Below are 17,706 nucleotides of genomic sequence, written 5' to 3' on the forward strand. Positions count from 1 at the left end.
TTATTTTCTATTTTCTTTGGTCACATGGAGTGACTCTCCATGATAAGTTTTTAGGTTCATCAGTATTTTAGACCTGTTTATTCACTTCCTTTTCAGAGTCAATAATGAAGTGATAATATAATCATCCAAAGATTATATTTCAGTGGTTGTTATATTTCCCAAAGTACTGTCTTTCACTGTCATCGCTGGTATATCCTTCATTATGCCCTTTCATTTTTTAAAAAAATGTCTTTTCTCTTTTAACAGTTTTCCCCCTGAATCCTTCTCAGTTCTTCATCTATAGGTGTGTTAGCACTTTAACTGAATATAGCTTGTTTATTTACTTTGCACTAATTAGGCTGCACATCTGATTGGTTCTTTCTGCTGTGATTAACCGTTCTTTCCAGATATTTTCAGTATTTGCGTAGGTTTTTCTCAAAGTGTTCTGTACTACTCAGTAGTCCAGTGACCTGTTTTTTTTAAGCAAACTTTGAAGAGGAGATATCATTTATTTTGTTAAGAATCAATTGATTATATTTATGAATTTATTTTTTTCTACATGCATATTTTTCATTACAAGTAGTTCCAGTAAAGGGATGAGACATAATATCCCCATTGTGGAATAACACTCTTTGTGATGGAGTACCTCCCTTTGTGTTCGGTGATGTTAACGTTTTATCATGGAATCTAAGCTTCCCTGTGGGTTTACAGTACTTCATCCTTCTCTGGAATCCTTCTTACGCATTAGAGACATATTGGCAACCTTCAGCTTAGTGATTTTTTGATGTAACAGGTTTTTCCCATCATTTTCCCAATTTCATCCTTGAATTCCCTCATCACAGCTGGGTGATCCCATCGAAGAATCTCTTTTCTTTCTCACCATCTGAGACTCACTCTGAGACTTTTATTCTCTGTACTCTGAGGCTGGAGTTTGGACTGTACTATATCACTTATGAAAGCAATTAATCGTAAACCTCTTTAATCATTCAGTTCCTACAATTCTACTGCCCTCTTCTGAGAAATGTGAATTAGTCCCAAGCGTTCTTTAGCTCCTTCTACCAAACAGATATTTACATTCTGTATTTCTTGGATGACTGTTTAGTCAGGACAATAAAGGATTAATCTATAGTCAGTATTTTGTTTCTATTATAATAATTTATATTAATATTTCTCACATTCCTCCCCATTTTATTGATAAACTTCTCCCAACTTCCTTCCTTTCCACCATTCTCTCTCTCTCTCTCTCTCTCTCTCTATTTCTATCTCTTTCCCTCTCTTTCACCATATGCTCCCTTTTACAATCCCTACACACACAAGTATCATGCATTACTATTAAAATCCACCTTTCAAAGTTGCTGTTAATCTATAAAGAAGTTAAGTTCATTACTTTTGGTGTCAAATTCCCTGGATTCAAGCTATTGTTAGGTATACACCCTTAGAGAAATAATTTGCACCAAAACCCTCTCATGTGCCAAAAGGAGATAAGAAGAGCATATATACCTCACAGTGCAATAGTTTAAACCAATGAGTCACTTTAAACACAAGTCTAATTTAACTATCATTTCAAATTCCATCTTGAGGTAAATGTTACTTGACAATCAAAATTTCAAATAATATGAAAATTTTGCTTTTTGCCAGTTAGACTTTAAACTTATTGCCTGTTAAAACTTATATTTTAATGTTTTTAGGAAAAAAACTTGTCAGAGTATATATTATATATTTATCTATCCCCTAGCAGTATGGAATTTGAGTTTGTACAGTCAGTGTCTTTTCCTTGCCTTTAGGCTGACACAGATACGAAAGATTGAAGATCCTCTTATAACTGATAGCAGGACTCCTCTCCCCGAAGTGCATTAGCTAATGGAGGCTGTGAGCCCCAACTCTGTAGATTTCACTGTACTCACAGACAATGGTAGCTTTTTTTTCAACATTCAAATATATGTTTCAACTTTTAGTAGGAGTAGGTTTTTACCTAGTCCTTAGTGATTCTCAATTTAAAGCAAACAGTTAATTCCTAACCACCCCTAGTCACTTGTACACACAAAGAGCCCAACTGAGAAATGAATTCTTCCAATGAGCTTGGTTTTCTATGAACTTTAGCCAGGGCGTGGGCTCACAAGTCAGAAACTTCAGCCTTTTTCTTTCTTAGGTGGTTATTTCATTTTAGCTCACATGATAACATTCACTCCTTTGTTGTTTCAGTATGTATTTATTGAGTGACTACTATGGACCATGTATCTGAGTCTTAAGAATACATAGTTGTAAAAAGAATACGTAATCCATGTCTATGTGGAGCTTATTATATAATGGAAGAGGCAGACATTAATTGAATAACCACACAGAAAAATATATTAACTACTAGGAAGGAAAAGAATACTCTGCTATGAATACATAGCAGAATTAGTTGGAGACAGGGTTGGCAGAGCAGAGAAGACAGCAATTTCCCCATGGGTTATTGATGTCTTTGAAGGGTTAGATAGTGGGTGATATTCAACTAATATCTTTTTTTTAATTTTTATTTATATTGGAGTATAGTTGATTAACATTAACATTGTTGTGTTAGTTTCAGGTGTCTAGCAAAGTGATTCAGTTATACATATACATGTATCTATTCTTTTTCAAATTCTTTGCCCATTTAGGTTATTACAGAATATTAAGCAGAGTTCCCTGTACTACACAGTAGGTGCTTTTTGGTTATCTATTTTAAGTATAACAAATTTATTTGATATGAATTCCAAGCATAGAAGATAGGAGGACTAAGTGCCTGTCAGATAATATGTTTCAATTTGTAATCCATAGATTCTGACAATAATATCCAGAGAAAAGTAACATTACCAGTTTACGTTTCAAAAGCTTTTTGTGTGTAAAGTGGTATTTTGACAACTCAAGCCTGACTCAAACTGAAAGGTTATAATTTAGGGAATGAGTAATTTATACCTTGTAAAATTAAAATTATACATTTTTCTGAAAATTTATTTTGTCATAAAACACCATATCCAGCCTCCCTACGACATGTGGATTTGAAAGACATAAAGTTGAAATAAATTATATGTATCTTAAAACCTGTGACCTACTACAACACATTTTTATTTTCCTTAAAAATCATAACATTTAAAAAGAGTTTTCTTTAAGATATTTTAAACTTACTACAGGAAAAATATTCTATTAAATTGAGTTACTATTACTTAAATATAATTTTTATTATGGAAAATTTTCATTAAAAGATTAACAATTTGTATTCACTGTCTCTAAACATTTAGTTACTCTAAAAAAAGTCCTTGATCTTGCCTTTTTGGAGGCAACTTGAAGGTTATTTGAAATTAAGAAGTATATGAAGTTTTGATTTATTGCAACCTCAGATATTTAATTGGTTAGCCACATTGTCATAATTCATGATTTATAAATATTTGTCCCAATGTTTACGGTAGAGGTTGTACCATTATAAAGAAATTTCAATGAAATTATTGCTTAAATGTTTAAAGAAATTATCAAATGCAGATTAATTTTTCATTAGCAGGTAACTATTCTTTTGGCATTTATTCTTACTGATGAGCATTTAATTTATTAATCTGTGCCTGGACCAAGAAAAACAGTTTGCAGATTCTTTGAGTGTGGCTCTATTTAAAAATTCTTTTGTTAATTTTACTCATTAATTTCACTAAAGCTTATTACCTTGATCTATCTAGCTAGCTAGCTATCTTTATTCACATTGACATCCTGGGACAGAAATCTGTGACTTCACAAGTGTACACACACCAAAATATGGTACACACACCAAAATTCTGTGCACCAAGGAGCACAGAAGTAAACTGTGCTCCTTGCACTATTTTAGTTAATTGCTACAAATTTTACTTCTTTAAAAACTCTACAGAGTCAGTATTATTGGACGTACACTTATAAATGGAATGACTTTGCATCAGTGAGGTTAAGAACTTGCCAAAATGTAATCAGCTTTGAATTGGTAAGGATGAGATTTGAAACTTTAGCTATCTGACTCCTGAATCCAGTCTCCTTTGGAAAACTAACATTATCTAGCTCCCTAAAATATTTAAATTTATGTAAGAAGTGTAAATTTTTCAACTTAGTAACCCAAATAAATAATTAATTTTTTAATTATAAATTTCAAAAAAGAGACATTTTTATTTGTTTATTGCTTTTTTTCACAGGGAATCAGAGTAGACATTTTATTTTAGCTCAGTTGTATTTGTCTCTTAGCTTATCTACACTGATCAATAATTACCAAATCTGTATAATTATATGAATGTGATTGAGGAATAATTGTGATGAGTTGTAATAGATGTTAAAACTATACTTCCAAAATTTAGAAAGAAAAGCTTTTGCTTGTTAAATAATTCCCTCTCTCCTCAATTTAGAAAGTAATTCATTGACAGCATGTATGTATATTTTTTACATCAAAACTTTTGCTAACACCTCTTCAAAGGAGTGATTTAATTTAAAAATGGATAATAAATCTCTATTTTATATATATATATATATATATATCTGCAAGGGTATAAGCATGTGGTACCGTTATAGTCCTATGAAATGAATTACCTTTGGGAATAATGACAGTAACTATGACAATTGAATTCTGTGGTATTTCCCTTAAAATTTCATTTAAACCCGTATTTATTAAACTACAGAAAATGATTTAAAGCTATAAGATAAAATTAAATCACTTTCAGTTATTTCATAGCCCTAAAAATTTAACATATTTTAAGAATTAAAAATATACATTAGTAGCCATAAACCAGACCATTCATTAAAAATTCTCAGTAACCCCACTCCAATCTTATATATTCAATAATATAGTCAAGAGGCTACAGCTACAATGAATTCTTGTTGCTTTACTGGGTTGGGCAATGTTTTGTTGCAATAATGCTAATTTGTCTTCTCCATTCTCCTCTGAATTTGGCGGCTCATTCAAAACACAATAGTCATTAATGATGCTTCTCAAAATCCTGCATGTAAACATTTCACAAATGTCATATTTGTGATTGTGCCTTTCTTCCATTTTTTTTTAAATAGATTCATTCTTCTAAATTCCTAGCTTCACACCAAAATACCTCCCAAGCTTTAAGAGACCTGCTACTGTTAAATAAAAAAAAACAACAACATATTAGTGTATTAAGGGGCAGGAGGGTGAAAGAGAGTGGATTCTCTACCCTGCCAACTGCTCAGCATTTAGCTGCTTTTAAAAAACTGCCTTCAGAGCTACAGCTATTCAGGTCATTAGGAACATTTCCCTTGTTCTGGCCAAATGGAAAACAGCATCATTTGTGAGACGTGGAAGTGCTACAGAAAGAACGTTAAAAGAGCCAATTTTATATATAACAGTTACACATAATAGAATTATGGGGGGATAGTATTGATTATTAATGGCATTTCTTAAGAACAGTATGACTTTACAGATGTAATTAGAAAGTTATTACTACTAAAGATTGGCAATTCAATTTATAATTCTTAGGCTGGATTTGTTCACAGATTAGTGCTTGGGTAATATATTTTGTTTTAATATTCTGTTGTGTCTGCAAGAGTTAATGAATATTGACAGAATTAAAATTGCAAGCCAACAAGTGTAGTATTGTGAAAAGTAATGTAATAAAAACTTTTAGGGCTTTACACAAACAACTTTATTTAGTGTTAAGTTAGCAGTTAAAGATAAGCCTTTTCAGCAAATGCGTCATCTGATTTTATCAATATTTTTATGTTGCCTTTCCTTTGGTAGTGAGTCCAAAATATATAATATCAACAGTGGCAGATTCTGTATTTTTCAGGAACCAAGTATACATGTGTAATTTTAAAGAAATCATGGTAGTTAATATATTTCAAATATACTGAGTACATTTATGCATTCACACAGAATTTAAATACAAATAAGGAAGGTCAGTGGCAATGTGGCAATGATGTAACCGTTATTTAAATGGAATTTGTTGATGTCATTCTGGTTTTCCAACCTTTTTTATGAGATGCGTGGGGATAAAATTATAATATATATTGTTGTAGAAAAGTGAACATTACGTGGACACACATAAAAAATGATGCTTGCAAGTCAGAATTTTTAGCAGCAAACATTATAACTCTAATCAACTAATGGAGGATCCTTAGAGCTAAAAAAAAATTTTCAAAGTCATGTTCCAGCTGAACTGTTTACAGTCCATTTATGTGTTCCACAAAATAGTGGTGATTCTAAAGGGGCTGAGTTAAATTAAACAATGATGATTGTGCTGATTTCATATAAAGACTTCCAAAGGTTATGATGAGAAGATATTTACATTCTGTGAAGGCTTCAGGTAGAAGGCAGCATTTAGTTAGATACAACAATGTTCTTATTTAATATAAACATAATGCATCTGGATAGACTCCATAGATGCCTTTGGGTAAAATGCTCTCATTATGATAATCATACCAGACAGCATGTTTTCAATTCAGCACTCCATTGCTTTGTTTTTCCAAAATTTAATGAGTGCGTGGTCTAGTTCCAACTGAAGTAGATCTATTCTTAAGGAAGGAAAAAAAAACTGTGCCCATATGTTTCTAATTTATGTACAACCATTAGTTCCTTTTTGCCTTCTCAAGGTACCCCACAGTCAAAATACTCTACATCAGCCATGGTATACTAGATGACTTTGCTAGAAAGCAAGGAAACCAACTACTAACTGTAATCTTGGTAGATTTACATGACAAGATCTCTTTTTAGTTCATGCTCTTGTTCATCCTAAGAAGCTGCAGGGGTAGTGGTTGAAGGATGGGAACTCGAATCATATTTGCTGATCAAAGTCCCAGGCTGAGGGTCCAGGCTAACCTACATGCTCACACTTTATTGGTCAAAGGAAGCTGCGTGGCCACACGGGTAAATGCAATCATACCTGTGCCCAGGTAAGAGACATAATATTTGTATTCATATCTATGTCCACAGCTCATAGTGTGGTACTTAACTGTCCAGAGATGATTTCCTTTACTTAAAGTGCTCTTATCATCACTTCTCAGGATGATTTCTGTACTAACTAGGCTTTCACCAAAATATATGGAGATTATAACTGTGATAATATATCATTACATTATAAACCAAATGTGAGTGGAAATGAGAGATCTCAGTTCTCAAACCAACATATTTTTTTACTCAAATTATACTTTTGGGATATACACAATAGAAAGTAAAATATTTTACTTCATTCTTTATATGAAAATATTAAAAAAACTAGGAGAAGAATTTTAGATGAAGCTCTGAAAATTAAGAAAACAATTTGCTATGGTTACTAACAATCCTGTTTTTTAAAATCCATTCATTCATTCATTCAGTTAGTTAGTTGATTGGTTGATTTAGTTATAGTCTTAGTTTGGTGATACTTCCGAAGAGTTTGTCCTTTACTTTTGGTGTTGCATGACAGAGAGGATAAATTAACCAGATGGGGTGGCAAAGTGTCTTGTCCCAATGAAATGTCAAAAGGTGAATTGAGACCATAAACTTAATTGAGGTTAACATACTGCGGTAATAAAAAGCACCTGATAGATGAAGAAAGCTCCCTGGAAGGTTGTCCATAGTCTTAGGCTCTTTATAGCCTTCTGAAGTGTGTGAATATAAGGGAAGAGAAAACATATTCGAAGTGAGTTAGATTAGCAACATTTATGTCAAGGAATTGGGCAGAGGGGTTGTGCTCAATAAGCTACTGGCCTACTTGTATTTTTGCACATAAAAATATTGTAAAGCCATTGAATTGCAACTTATTCATTCATATTATACTTCACTTAGTATAATTTTGGAACCCTTGAGGTCAGAGGTTTTCTTCTATTCATCTATATTACTACCAAGATATCTGGTAGTTATGACAATAAGTAGCAAACCATTAATAAATTTTCTTGATAAATTAATGTTATAAGCTGATTTCGGAAAATGATGTAAATTTGTTCTAGCTCTTTCATATTACATCCATTCTTTGTCAAATTTAAGAGGAACAAACTAAATAAAGTTGCAAATATTTCAAGTCAGAATAGATCATGGGTTGGTACTGATTGCAGGTTGGTATTATATATTTACAAATTGTTAAAAAAATAAGGGAGGCTAGAATGGCACTCTCCCAATATGTAGTTACCCACAGCCATCTAGCAAGAAATACTCAGCAGTTTAGAGAGAGTTTGTATGGGTTGTAAAATACCACCATTGATAATCTTCTTGGTTACTTAAGTCCAATTACTTCACTTAGCAACTCACATTTTAAGTTATGAAAATATACATGTGAGTTTATAAATTTGGTAATTTAAACCATTGAAAAAGATATACCACAACTTTAGGTTCAAGCTATGTTACTATCCCTTGATAAAATTATAAAGTTTTTTCAGCAAATAAAAAGTAAATATTTGAGGGAAAAGTTTGGAAATTAATGAGCAGCTATTATTTAGATCATGGTTTAATAAACAACTTCTTAGAAGCATTGTATTACTATATACCTTATATTCACAAAATACTAAAACTTAAATATTTTATTTTAAATGCTCTCCTTCACAGTTTTGAATATGTATTTACATATGTATATTCTACATATATATCGAACACACACATGCACAAATACATTCAGGTAAATTTCTTACAAGATGAAAAGACAAAAAATTACTGATACCAATTAAGTTTGGAACAATAACAATGACATTCTTACTCTCTTCTGAGGAAATATGAAGTAATAAATCCAGTATAGTATCTCTAAAGGCCCAAGATTTACTGAAAAGAGAGCACTTTGAGTAAATTTTAAAAACAACACACCAAATTACCTAATCAGTAGTTTTCTTCAAAGTATGTTCCCCAGAATAGCAGTACTGGCATTGCTTGTTGAAAATGCAAACTCTTGACCCCACCCGAGGCCTCATGTGTCAGAAACTCTGGGGTGGAGTTTCCAGGTGATTCTGATAGGTGCTGACATTTGAGAACCATTGGTAGAATAATACTATTCAAAACTGTTTGGATCAGCTGATTTGCAGAGGTAATAGCGAGAGTTTCTCAATGAAGGAAACACTAAGTTGACTTATTTTCAGGCCAAGGCCTTACCTAGATTCTTTAGTGAATCTTATCTTATAATTAACTTCCAAAAGACTGGATGGATTGTGTGGCTGCCAGATGTGTGTCACAGGAACAAGTTATTCATGGCAAGCGACTCTATCAGGGGCATGGTTCTTGGTCCTGGAAGTATTTACTGTTTTTCCTTATTCTGTGTAAATCTATTCGGTGCTTCCCCACATCTAGCCTCTTTTATTTTACCTTTAGAGACTGAGTATCAAATACCACCTCTCCAGAGTTGCCCTCTTAGGTCACTTAAAATAAAATAGGGCCATCCTGTCCACAGCCCTACAGCCCATCACAGCAGTCTGTTTGTGGTAGCTCTCAGCCCTTGTCACAATCTGGATGTTTTTAAAATTTAACTTAACATCTTTATTTTATTTATTTTTAAAACTTTCTCTAGAATGTGAACTCCATGCAGAGTCTGGTTCACAGATGTATCTATCATGCACCTTTTTGTGGTGCATTCCAGGAATTTTTTGGAGGCAAAAATATAAATAAGTATGGCAAGTATTTATACAATATTTAATCAACATTTTATTTGCTAAGTAGTGACAGTTAAATTACACACGTAGGAGTGTCTAAATCTAGTAGAGGGAAGTCTTCTCTGTGGAAGGTATTTGAGATTTTATCAGACCGCTCCTCAGAAAAAAATCTGTATGGTTGATATCAGGCAATCCAGTTCACCATAGTTATTTTCTAAATTATTATTAGGTTGACTTTAACTTAATATAAGTGTATACATTTTTTATACATAAATTTTTTATAATCATATTTGCTACTTCTCTAATTTGACCATATCCACCTTAAAAGTTATTTTGCATCTTGAGTAATTACTAATTAAGTTGAATTGGGGCTTCAAATTATGTTGTAAACAATAATTATTATAAAAAAACAGTTTTTCTTTGGATCATATTTTAAAAAATTCTTCTACAGTGCCTTAGTATTCTTGAGGTTTGACAAGTTCCCACTCTAAAGTGAATAGAAAATTATCATTAATGATGAAAACAAATTTATTCTTTTTTCAATTTCCATTGGAAAATGGTAAAATATTACTTTAGTTTCCCTTTTAAAAAATAATTCTACATTAATATTCTATACATAATGAAATCTTTTGTTTGTTTGTTTGTGGTACGCGGGCCTCTCAGTGTTGTGGCCTCTCCCGTTGCGGAGCACAGGCTCCGGACGCGCAGGCTCAGCGGCCATGGCTCACGGGCCCAGCCGCTCTGCGGCATGTGGGATCTTCCCGCACCGGGGCACGAACCCGTGTCCCCTGCATCGGCAGGCGGACTCTCAACCACTGCGCCACCAGGGAAGCCCTGAAATCATTTTTATGAGTACATTTTTCCTTTGGAAAAAAAATCAGTGGAGTCTGTTGCTTTAAGTGGTTTATTTTTCCTCTCCATGACTTGGTTTCAGGATATTCACTCCAGCTACATAAATTCTAAATATTGCTTCTCCTACTTACTCATAGCACATGAAGTATTATGACAAACAAGAATCATTGTAATGTAGTGACCCCAACGAAACTATCAAGTGAACTTTTCAAATGAAAACATTCAGATAGATTATGTATTTACGAATAAAAATAAATTTGCTTTTCAGGGAGTTTGGCCGCTGGAAAGTAAATAACCTTGCAGTTGAGAGAAGAAATTTCCTTGGCTCCCCTCTGCCTCTTGCCCCTGAATTCTTCCGCAACATAAGACTTTTGGGACGTCGACCTACCCTTCAGCAAATCACAGAAAACCTTATCAAGAAATATGGGACACATTTCTTGCTATCTGCTACTCTGGGAGGTACGACTCTTTGAAAATATTTGTGCCTGTGTGTGCTTGTGCATAAAACTGTGTAAGTCAAGGAAAAGTGTTGATTCATCCAAATCACTGCAGTTTGAATAATCCTAAATTTCATTCATTAACTTTTAATCAAAACATTTATTGAGCTATTACTAAATATCTTGTATGGTGATCACAATGATGAGGTAGAGGATTTTCACTTAGTTTCTGCCTGAAAGCAATTTACAAACTAATAGCCTCTGTTAAATATAGGCATAGTTCTTACACTCTATAATGCAAGGTGATGAGCCGAATTTTGTTTAAAAATTGAATAATAAGCAATCAGGTCACAGCTGGGACTTCAGGTTACAGAGAGCAGGAAAGGTCCCAAAGTAAATGTTGAAATTCTAAAATTACATTTTTTAGAGCTATTTTAACATTTCTGATTGTAGTTGATATATGATGTGAAGTTGATATATGATGTGAAGGGAGTAATAAATAAATATCAATGAAGATGCACGATATGAAAGTAGAGATTAATAATGTCACCCTCCTCAATGTGATGTAATACCATTAAATGTGTGTTTTATCATGGTGATGTAAAATTCAGTATTTTGAATACACTTAAATGATTTGGGGGGAGATAGTGTGTAATAGGAAGAAAATGACATTTTTCTAAAACTTAAAAATACCCCAGAATTCTGTATATTTAATTTTGTGTAGGACTTTAAATAATGTCCAAACATTCCGTTTTAAATAGATCTTACTTTTTCCTATAATAGGAGCAGTGGACAAAATTGGATAGGAATCACCATGAAAACAGTGATTCCCTGCTCCCTTGTCAGTTTCTCAGTTAAGTTGAAGCGGGGCAGGCTAGTTCACACCAATGGTGAGGTAGTGTGAAAATGCTCTTCATTTTCCCAGTCTTAGAGGATGTGTCTTTTTTTCCATTTACCTGCCAGTCCAGTCTGTCACCAAGTCACGTCAGTTTATTCCTCTAGAATATATCCCGTATCCAACTCTTTCCTGACTTCCACCGCGGTGTCCCTACACCAAGTCACCACCATGTTTCTCTTAGAATATTTCTAAGGTCCATCCTTCACACAGATCTTTTGAACTTGAGTTGGGTCAAATCATTTTCTGTTTTAATTAAAACCTACAGTTAGCCAGTTGAAATGAAATCCAGATGTCTTTCTGTGGTTTCTTAAGGCACCACATGAATGCTCTGCCATTGGGTTTCATCTCAGACCTCATCTGTTCTCTCTCCTGATCATGCTCTATGTTTCAGCCACAAGGAAACTTCATATTTTTCTGCTCAAATGTTACTTTCTCAGAGAGACCTTTTCTAATCATCCTACCAGCAACAGTGCCCATAGACAACCAATATTCTCTACTACTTCATGATCTCACTTTGCATTCTTCATAGTATTTGTTATGTGAAATTTTTTATTTTCTTGAAAACAGGAATCTTGCCTATATTTGTTACCAATTTACTCACGTAGTTATTGTGGATGGAAAATGTCTCCTGCCATATCAGTAAACAAAGCATGTTGCGGCCATCAGGCCAACAGCCACTGCAGCTGCCTCCGACTGTGCACCCTGAGGGGACTCAGGATGGAGAAAAGCAGGATAGTGGCCCTAGATAGTTAAGGTGCATATCAGAGGAATGATTTCAGTGAGCCCAGACTCTTGCATCTTCCCATAAATAGAAAAGCACTAAATTCATTAACTTGAGATGTCCGGTTTTCTTTAATTAACAGCAATCTTTTGATGTTCCACTACCTGCTTTTATTGCAAAACTCCTATATATCCTGGCTCATCCCTTACTTCTTCGGAGCCATCCCTCAGAGCTCTCTGAGATGCTGTGTTTTGGGCTGAAGTCTTCCATTTTGTCCACCAAATAAAACTTAATTCTCAACTTTTAGGTTGTGAATTTTTTTCAGTCAACGTTATAGTAGTGCTTGGCACACAATAGGTTCTCATTACATACTTGTTAAATGAAAATAAGTGAAACTACACTTTGCTAGGAGGCTGAGGCTGCCCAGTCCACTAGATAAACATCAAAACTCTGAAATGGACAGAGGATAATTGAGATCTAATTCAGGAAGAAGACTGAATAAGAAAGAAAATCCGTGGATCCAAAAAAGGTCAGTTAAACAAATAGATGAAGAATTGGAGAGAATCAGGATGAAAGGGAGAGCAGGAGAGCCAGGCATGGAGAGGGTAGAGAAAGAGAGATCCCTGGATAAGCCAAAGAAACAAGTCTGCCATGTAACCCTCAGGAATTAAAGGCAGAAGATGTAGGGGGTTCAAGAGGACAGGAAAGGTTAGCTGTGAATATGCACTCTCTATCCATTGCTTTCCTCCATAAATGAATAATACTAAAATAATGAGATAAAGAGATCAGACAAGCCTGGTGTTGAATCCTGGCTCCTTTTTTTTTTTTTTTTAACCAATTGTGAGACTTTAAAAACTGTTAAGTAACTTCACTGATTTTTAGGGGTTTTTTTTAGTTGAAAGGGGGAGAGTAACACCTGTGTGACAAGGCCATGGGAAGATTAGTGTAAGTGTAGGAAAATGTCCTTGGCATAAACATGCCATGAATTAATGTTATTGCTTTTGTCACTACAGCAGTATGGATAGCAAAACAATGACAAAATATTCCCATAATTGTGAAAACTGATTCTTTGAAAGCTGTGTCTATTTGGCTTAGTATTGACAATGATTATTAATGTAATAAAATCTGAAGTAAAAGTGAAAATTAAATTATTTCTATAACATCTCCTTTTAAAAAGTTCAGTGGTCTTGAAACACATCCTAGGTTTCGTTACCATTGTATCAACAATACAGAGTTCCCAGAAGAATTTCAGAGCATGAAATGTATTCTTCAAACAAGAAAGGAAGGAAGGGACAAGGGGGAAGGCAGAAGAGATCAAAAGTACAGATGATTCTCAAGGACATTTTTGTTCCTTAGTAGCAAAATTACGGTGACATTTTGATTTATTTCATTGTTTCCGCATTATGAATGCCACACTGTTGTCTTAAAATAGTTTTTGTTTTGCATGTTTTTTGTTTGTTTTTATAAAGGGGGTTTATAAAAACCTTTGTGGTAAATCCTTCTTTGGGTTGATTAATAATGACAATACGCTTTCTCAAAATTGCTTTACTTCAGTTATTTAAAAGTCTAGTTCAAGCAATTTCTTCAATGGTGGGGAGGGGGAAAGAATAGAATTGCTACTCTCACTTGCCTTCTAATCTCTGACCATTCTTTGGATTTAGTGTTCCTGGTATTTTCTATTGGAATTCTCTTTTTGTCTTTAAATGTTACTTATATTTTCCTTCAGGAATCTCTCTGTTGGGTGATGTTAATAATTTAGCTAAAATGCATGAAATTAGTTAAGTAGCTTAAGGATATAAACTGTTTGCAATTAAAATATATACTAGGTTGATTTCAGGCAATTTTTAAATTATTGCTGTTGTAATTACACTGTCTTTTTTGTTGCTGTAAGTATGTTTTAATTTCGTATGTTTTACCTGACTGAACATGAAATTGTATGACTCTATTTCTTAAAAAATTGAGATTGGTGGTATTTAACTTGAGCAAATTCTCTTTCTCTCTCCTTAATTGACCCAGATTGAGGAACAACTCTAATATTAACACACTGAGGATGTCATGTATAGAAGCAAATATTTTTAACAAAAAGCCAGTTTTAAAAAAATTATTTTCTTATTTTTTTAATTGAAATATAGTTGATTTACAATGTTGTGTTAATTTCTGCTTTACAGTAAAGTGATTCAGTTATACATATATATATATATACATTTTTATACTCTTTTCCATTACGGTTTATCACAGAATATTGAATATAGTTCCCTGTGCTATGCAGTAGGACCTTGCTGTTTATCCAGTCTATACTACTACTTTGCATCTGAAAAAGCCAGTTATTTTATAAGTAGATGCCTCCTAAGTAACTAGATCTTCAACTAAATTTAAACATTTTTCAAAACAAGTTGAGTGCAAAATACTCTCTACCAGCATTAAAGCAGTGAAAAGGAAATAAATGTCTTTTTTTCCCAAGAGTTATTTAGTACATCATATTATTGACTTAGACATAAAACTTGGGATAGCATATTTGAAGCCTTTAATGGGATATTTTATGATAGATAAAGCCAGTGATTGAATTATCTTCCTATAGGGAAAAATAATTTGTAAAAAACCTTCTTCAATATATATCATTTTCCCTATTTGTTTCATCTTATAGCTTCCAGACTATTTATCAATATAGTAATTTAGCTTGCTTCTATTTGGGATAATGATATCTAAACTCCATCACTGTTTAAAATCTAAAATAAGCTACTCAATTTAAAGAATCAATCTTGAAATAGATTGCACTCCTGGGATATATTGATTTCTAGCTATGGAATATATTTCATGACTGTTTTTGTAATATATTTCATTATAATACAATATATGACAAACACTGAAATAAAAGTGTATCTTTTATGTCAGTGAATATAGAAATACAAAAAAATAATAAGTGAATGAAAACAAAGACCTTAAAATTGTTGGGCTTACTGAGCAGACAGAGGGTGTTTGCTAAAAGTACCAGATCAGGATTTTAGATCCATAGTAAAGGACAAAGGACTAAGGAAGATGAAAACCAAAAATTCATTTAAAAATTTATAAAAATGTTATAGCAAAATATTTATAATAATTTTAAATGTGACCTCATCTTCACCTCCAGAATTACACAGACTTGTCTAATTAGTCCATAGGCCAAGCCCTCAGCCACTCACAGTCACATGAGAATGTGAACACCTCCTGGGTGAGACTTGGCTCTCTAAAGCTTAAGGCAGTGAGAAGCTGACGGAAACAGGTGCTCTGCTCTCCGGACAGCACATCCTAAAGAGGAAGAAGAGCAAGAGGCTGCGTTTCTCATGCCAGTCCCTTCCCTACACCCAGCTTGTCTGTCAGCTCACTACACCTCTGTGGGTGGAGTCAGGAATGTGGACACAGTGAGGACTTTGGAGGCAAAATAGCTTCCCTCCAAAGTACTCTTTTCCTGATAGAGATTTTTTTTTTTTATTGGACCAAAATTCATTCTAGGAGCAACTGGATAATGTATTAAGATTTGTTCATTTACAACTTTAAAGAATATTTTTCATTCTCAGCAACATAAAAACAGTTCCATTTTTACCACTGGTTTTGAATGCATAGTTTTAAAGGCCATAATTAAATTTTTAGCAGAAAGAGTTACAATTGTTTTTTTCACATGCAAGTTTGTTTTTGAAATATTTTTCTGAAAGTGCTTCTTCTGAACATGTATCTGCAGTTACCATATTGCTCAACTTAAGTATTTTGTCAGGTATTTAATTTTGTTAAATATAGAAAATATTTTCTTCATTGTTGGAGTGAAAAAAATGCCTGATTGTGGTCCAGAGTAAAATTAACTTACTAGGGCAATTATTTAAAATAACAAGTATTACCTCAGTGACTACATAGTATATAACTACATAGTATATAACTAACTATGCCTGCAAGGTAGTTTATTTAGTTTTATGATACATATTTTTTGTGTGTATATCTCTCAAAGAAAAAACAGAGGTAAGCTGGGGTATGATAGAAAATTAGTTTTTTTCCCTATATTCTAGCATCCCTGTAAGTATAGGACTCCAAATATCCTTATTTAATTTCAGAAATACTCAATTCTCACTTTTTACTATGTGAATTACATTCTGTATAAAGTATTCACAGTTAGTTTTTAATTCTATGTCATGTACCATCTTCTTTCAAAATAGATTAACAGCTGTCTTTCTCATTTTCACTTTGTCTCTTCTTAGGAGGTACAAATCCTTTTATTTTAGTTTATCTGTAATGTAATTTAAAGAAGTTAATCTGCCAAGATATATATATATAATTTATTTCTTAATTAAATATAAATAATTGAAGATACATGGAATGTATGCATTCCATTAGAATACATATTCTGTTGAAGAAAAAGAACTGAAAGGAAGAAAAGAACAATTTTCTGAAGCTTTGTATCCCAGGGAATTATTAAAATAATGGTACTGCCATTACTGATACTAAACCGAATCTTTACTCATACTACTTAAGATTAATTATATCAGTTCATCTCTCTGTCTCTGTCCTTTCTCTCTTTCACTCTCTCATCTCTATCCCTATCTCTCATGTTTATCTGGTAAATAAAATGAAAACTTTGAAATTAAAATAATATTGTTAATTCACTTTTGATGGTTTATAAGGCAGCTGCTACTAAAGTGATTTGAGCCCATTTATAAAAATTATAAGATAACAAAGAAGATGAAATTAAAATTGCTATGTCAGTTGATCTTAATAATAGCGTTCTTGGCAACTAAGTCAAAAGATAAATGCTAAATTTTAGAATTTTGTAAATATGATTATGTACTTCCTTGTTCTTTGTAGCACTTTAATAGGACAGATAAATCACCTGTCCATTTATTTGACACACACGTACTGAGTTACCTATAAAAGTGCAAAGATTCACCACCTTCCTTAAAGGAACACACAGGTCACTGATAAAGACAGACATTTAAATTGGTAATAAATTTTACTGTGGTTTAGAGCCTCATTACTTGAGTGTGGTCCATGATCCAACAGCATCAACATCACCTTGTAGCTTGTTAGAAATGCAGAATCTCATGTTCCATCCCTGATTAATGAATCAGAAACATGTTAACAAGATCTCCAGGTGATTTACATGCACATTAAGTTTGAACAGCACTATTTAGAGTATCTATATAAATTTAGAGAGTACTTAACTGTTCCAGAAATCTCACTTCTGAGAATTAATTTTACCAAAATAATAGCAAGAGTCTGTAATTTTACATAACAAAATGTTCATTATAGCATTGTTTATAAGC

At 33.1% G+C, this 17,706-nt stretch overlaps 1 protein-coding gene across 2 annotated transcripts in view; it reads left to right on the forward strand.

The window, feature by feature from the left end:
- Nucleotides 1-17,706, forward strand: part of BRINP3 (BMP/retinoic acid inducible neural specific 3) — a gene marked incomplete at both ends in the record, with an annotated part of 415,743 nt that overhangs the window by 184,209 nt on the left and 213,828 nt on the right. Inside the window, one exon of one of the 2 annotated variants that reach the window (XM_082857555.1) lies at nt 10,634-10,824. The exons of the other annotated variant lie outside the window; for it this stretch is intronic. Coding sequence (XP_082713681.1) covers nt 10,634-10,824 — 191 coding nt within the window. The remainder of the gene's footprint in view (nt 1-10,633; nt 10,825-17,706) is intronic. 2 annotated transcript variants of the gene reach the window in all.

The sequence above is a fragment of the Leucopleurus acutus genome, assembly GCF_964270905.1.
Source record: "Leucopleurus acutus genome assembly, chromosome: 2".
NCBI classification, from domain to species: domain Eukaryota; kingdom Metazoa; phylum Chordata; class Mammalia; order Artiodactyla; family Delphinidae; genus Leucopleurus; species Leucopleurus acutus.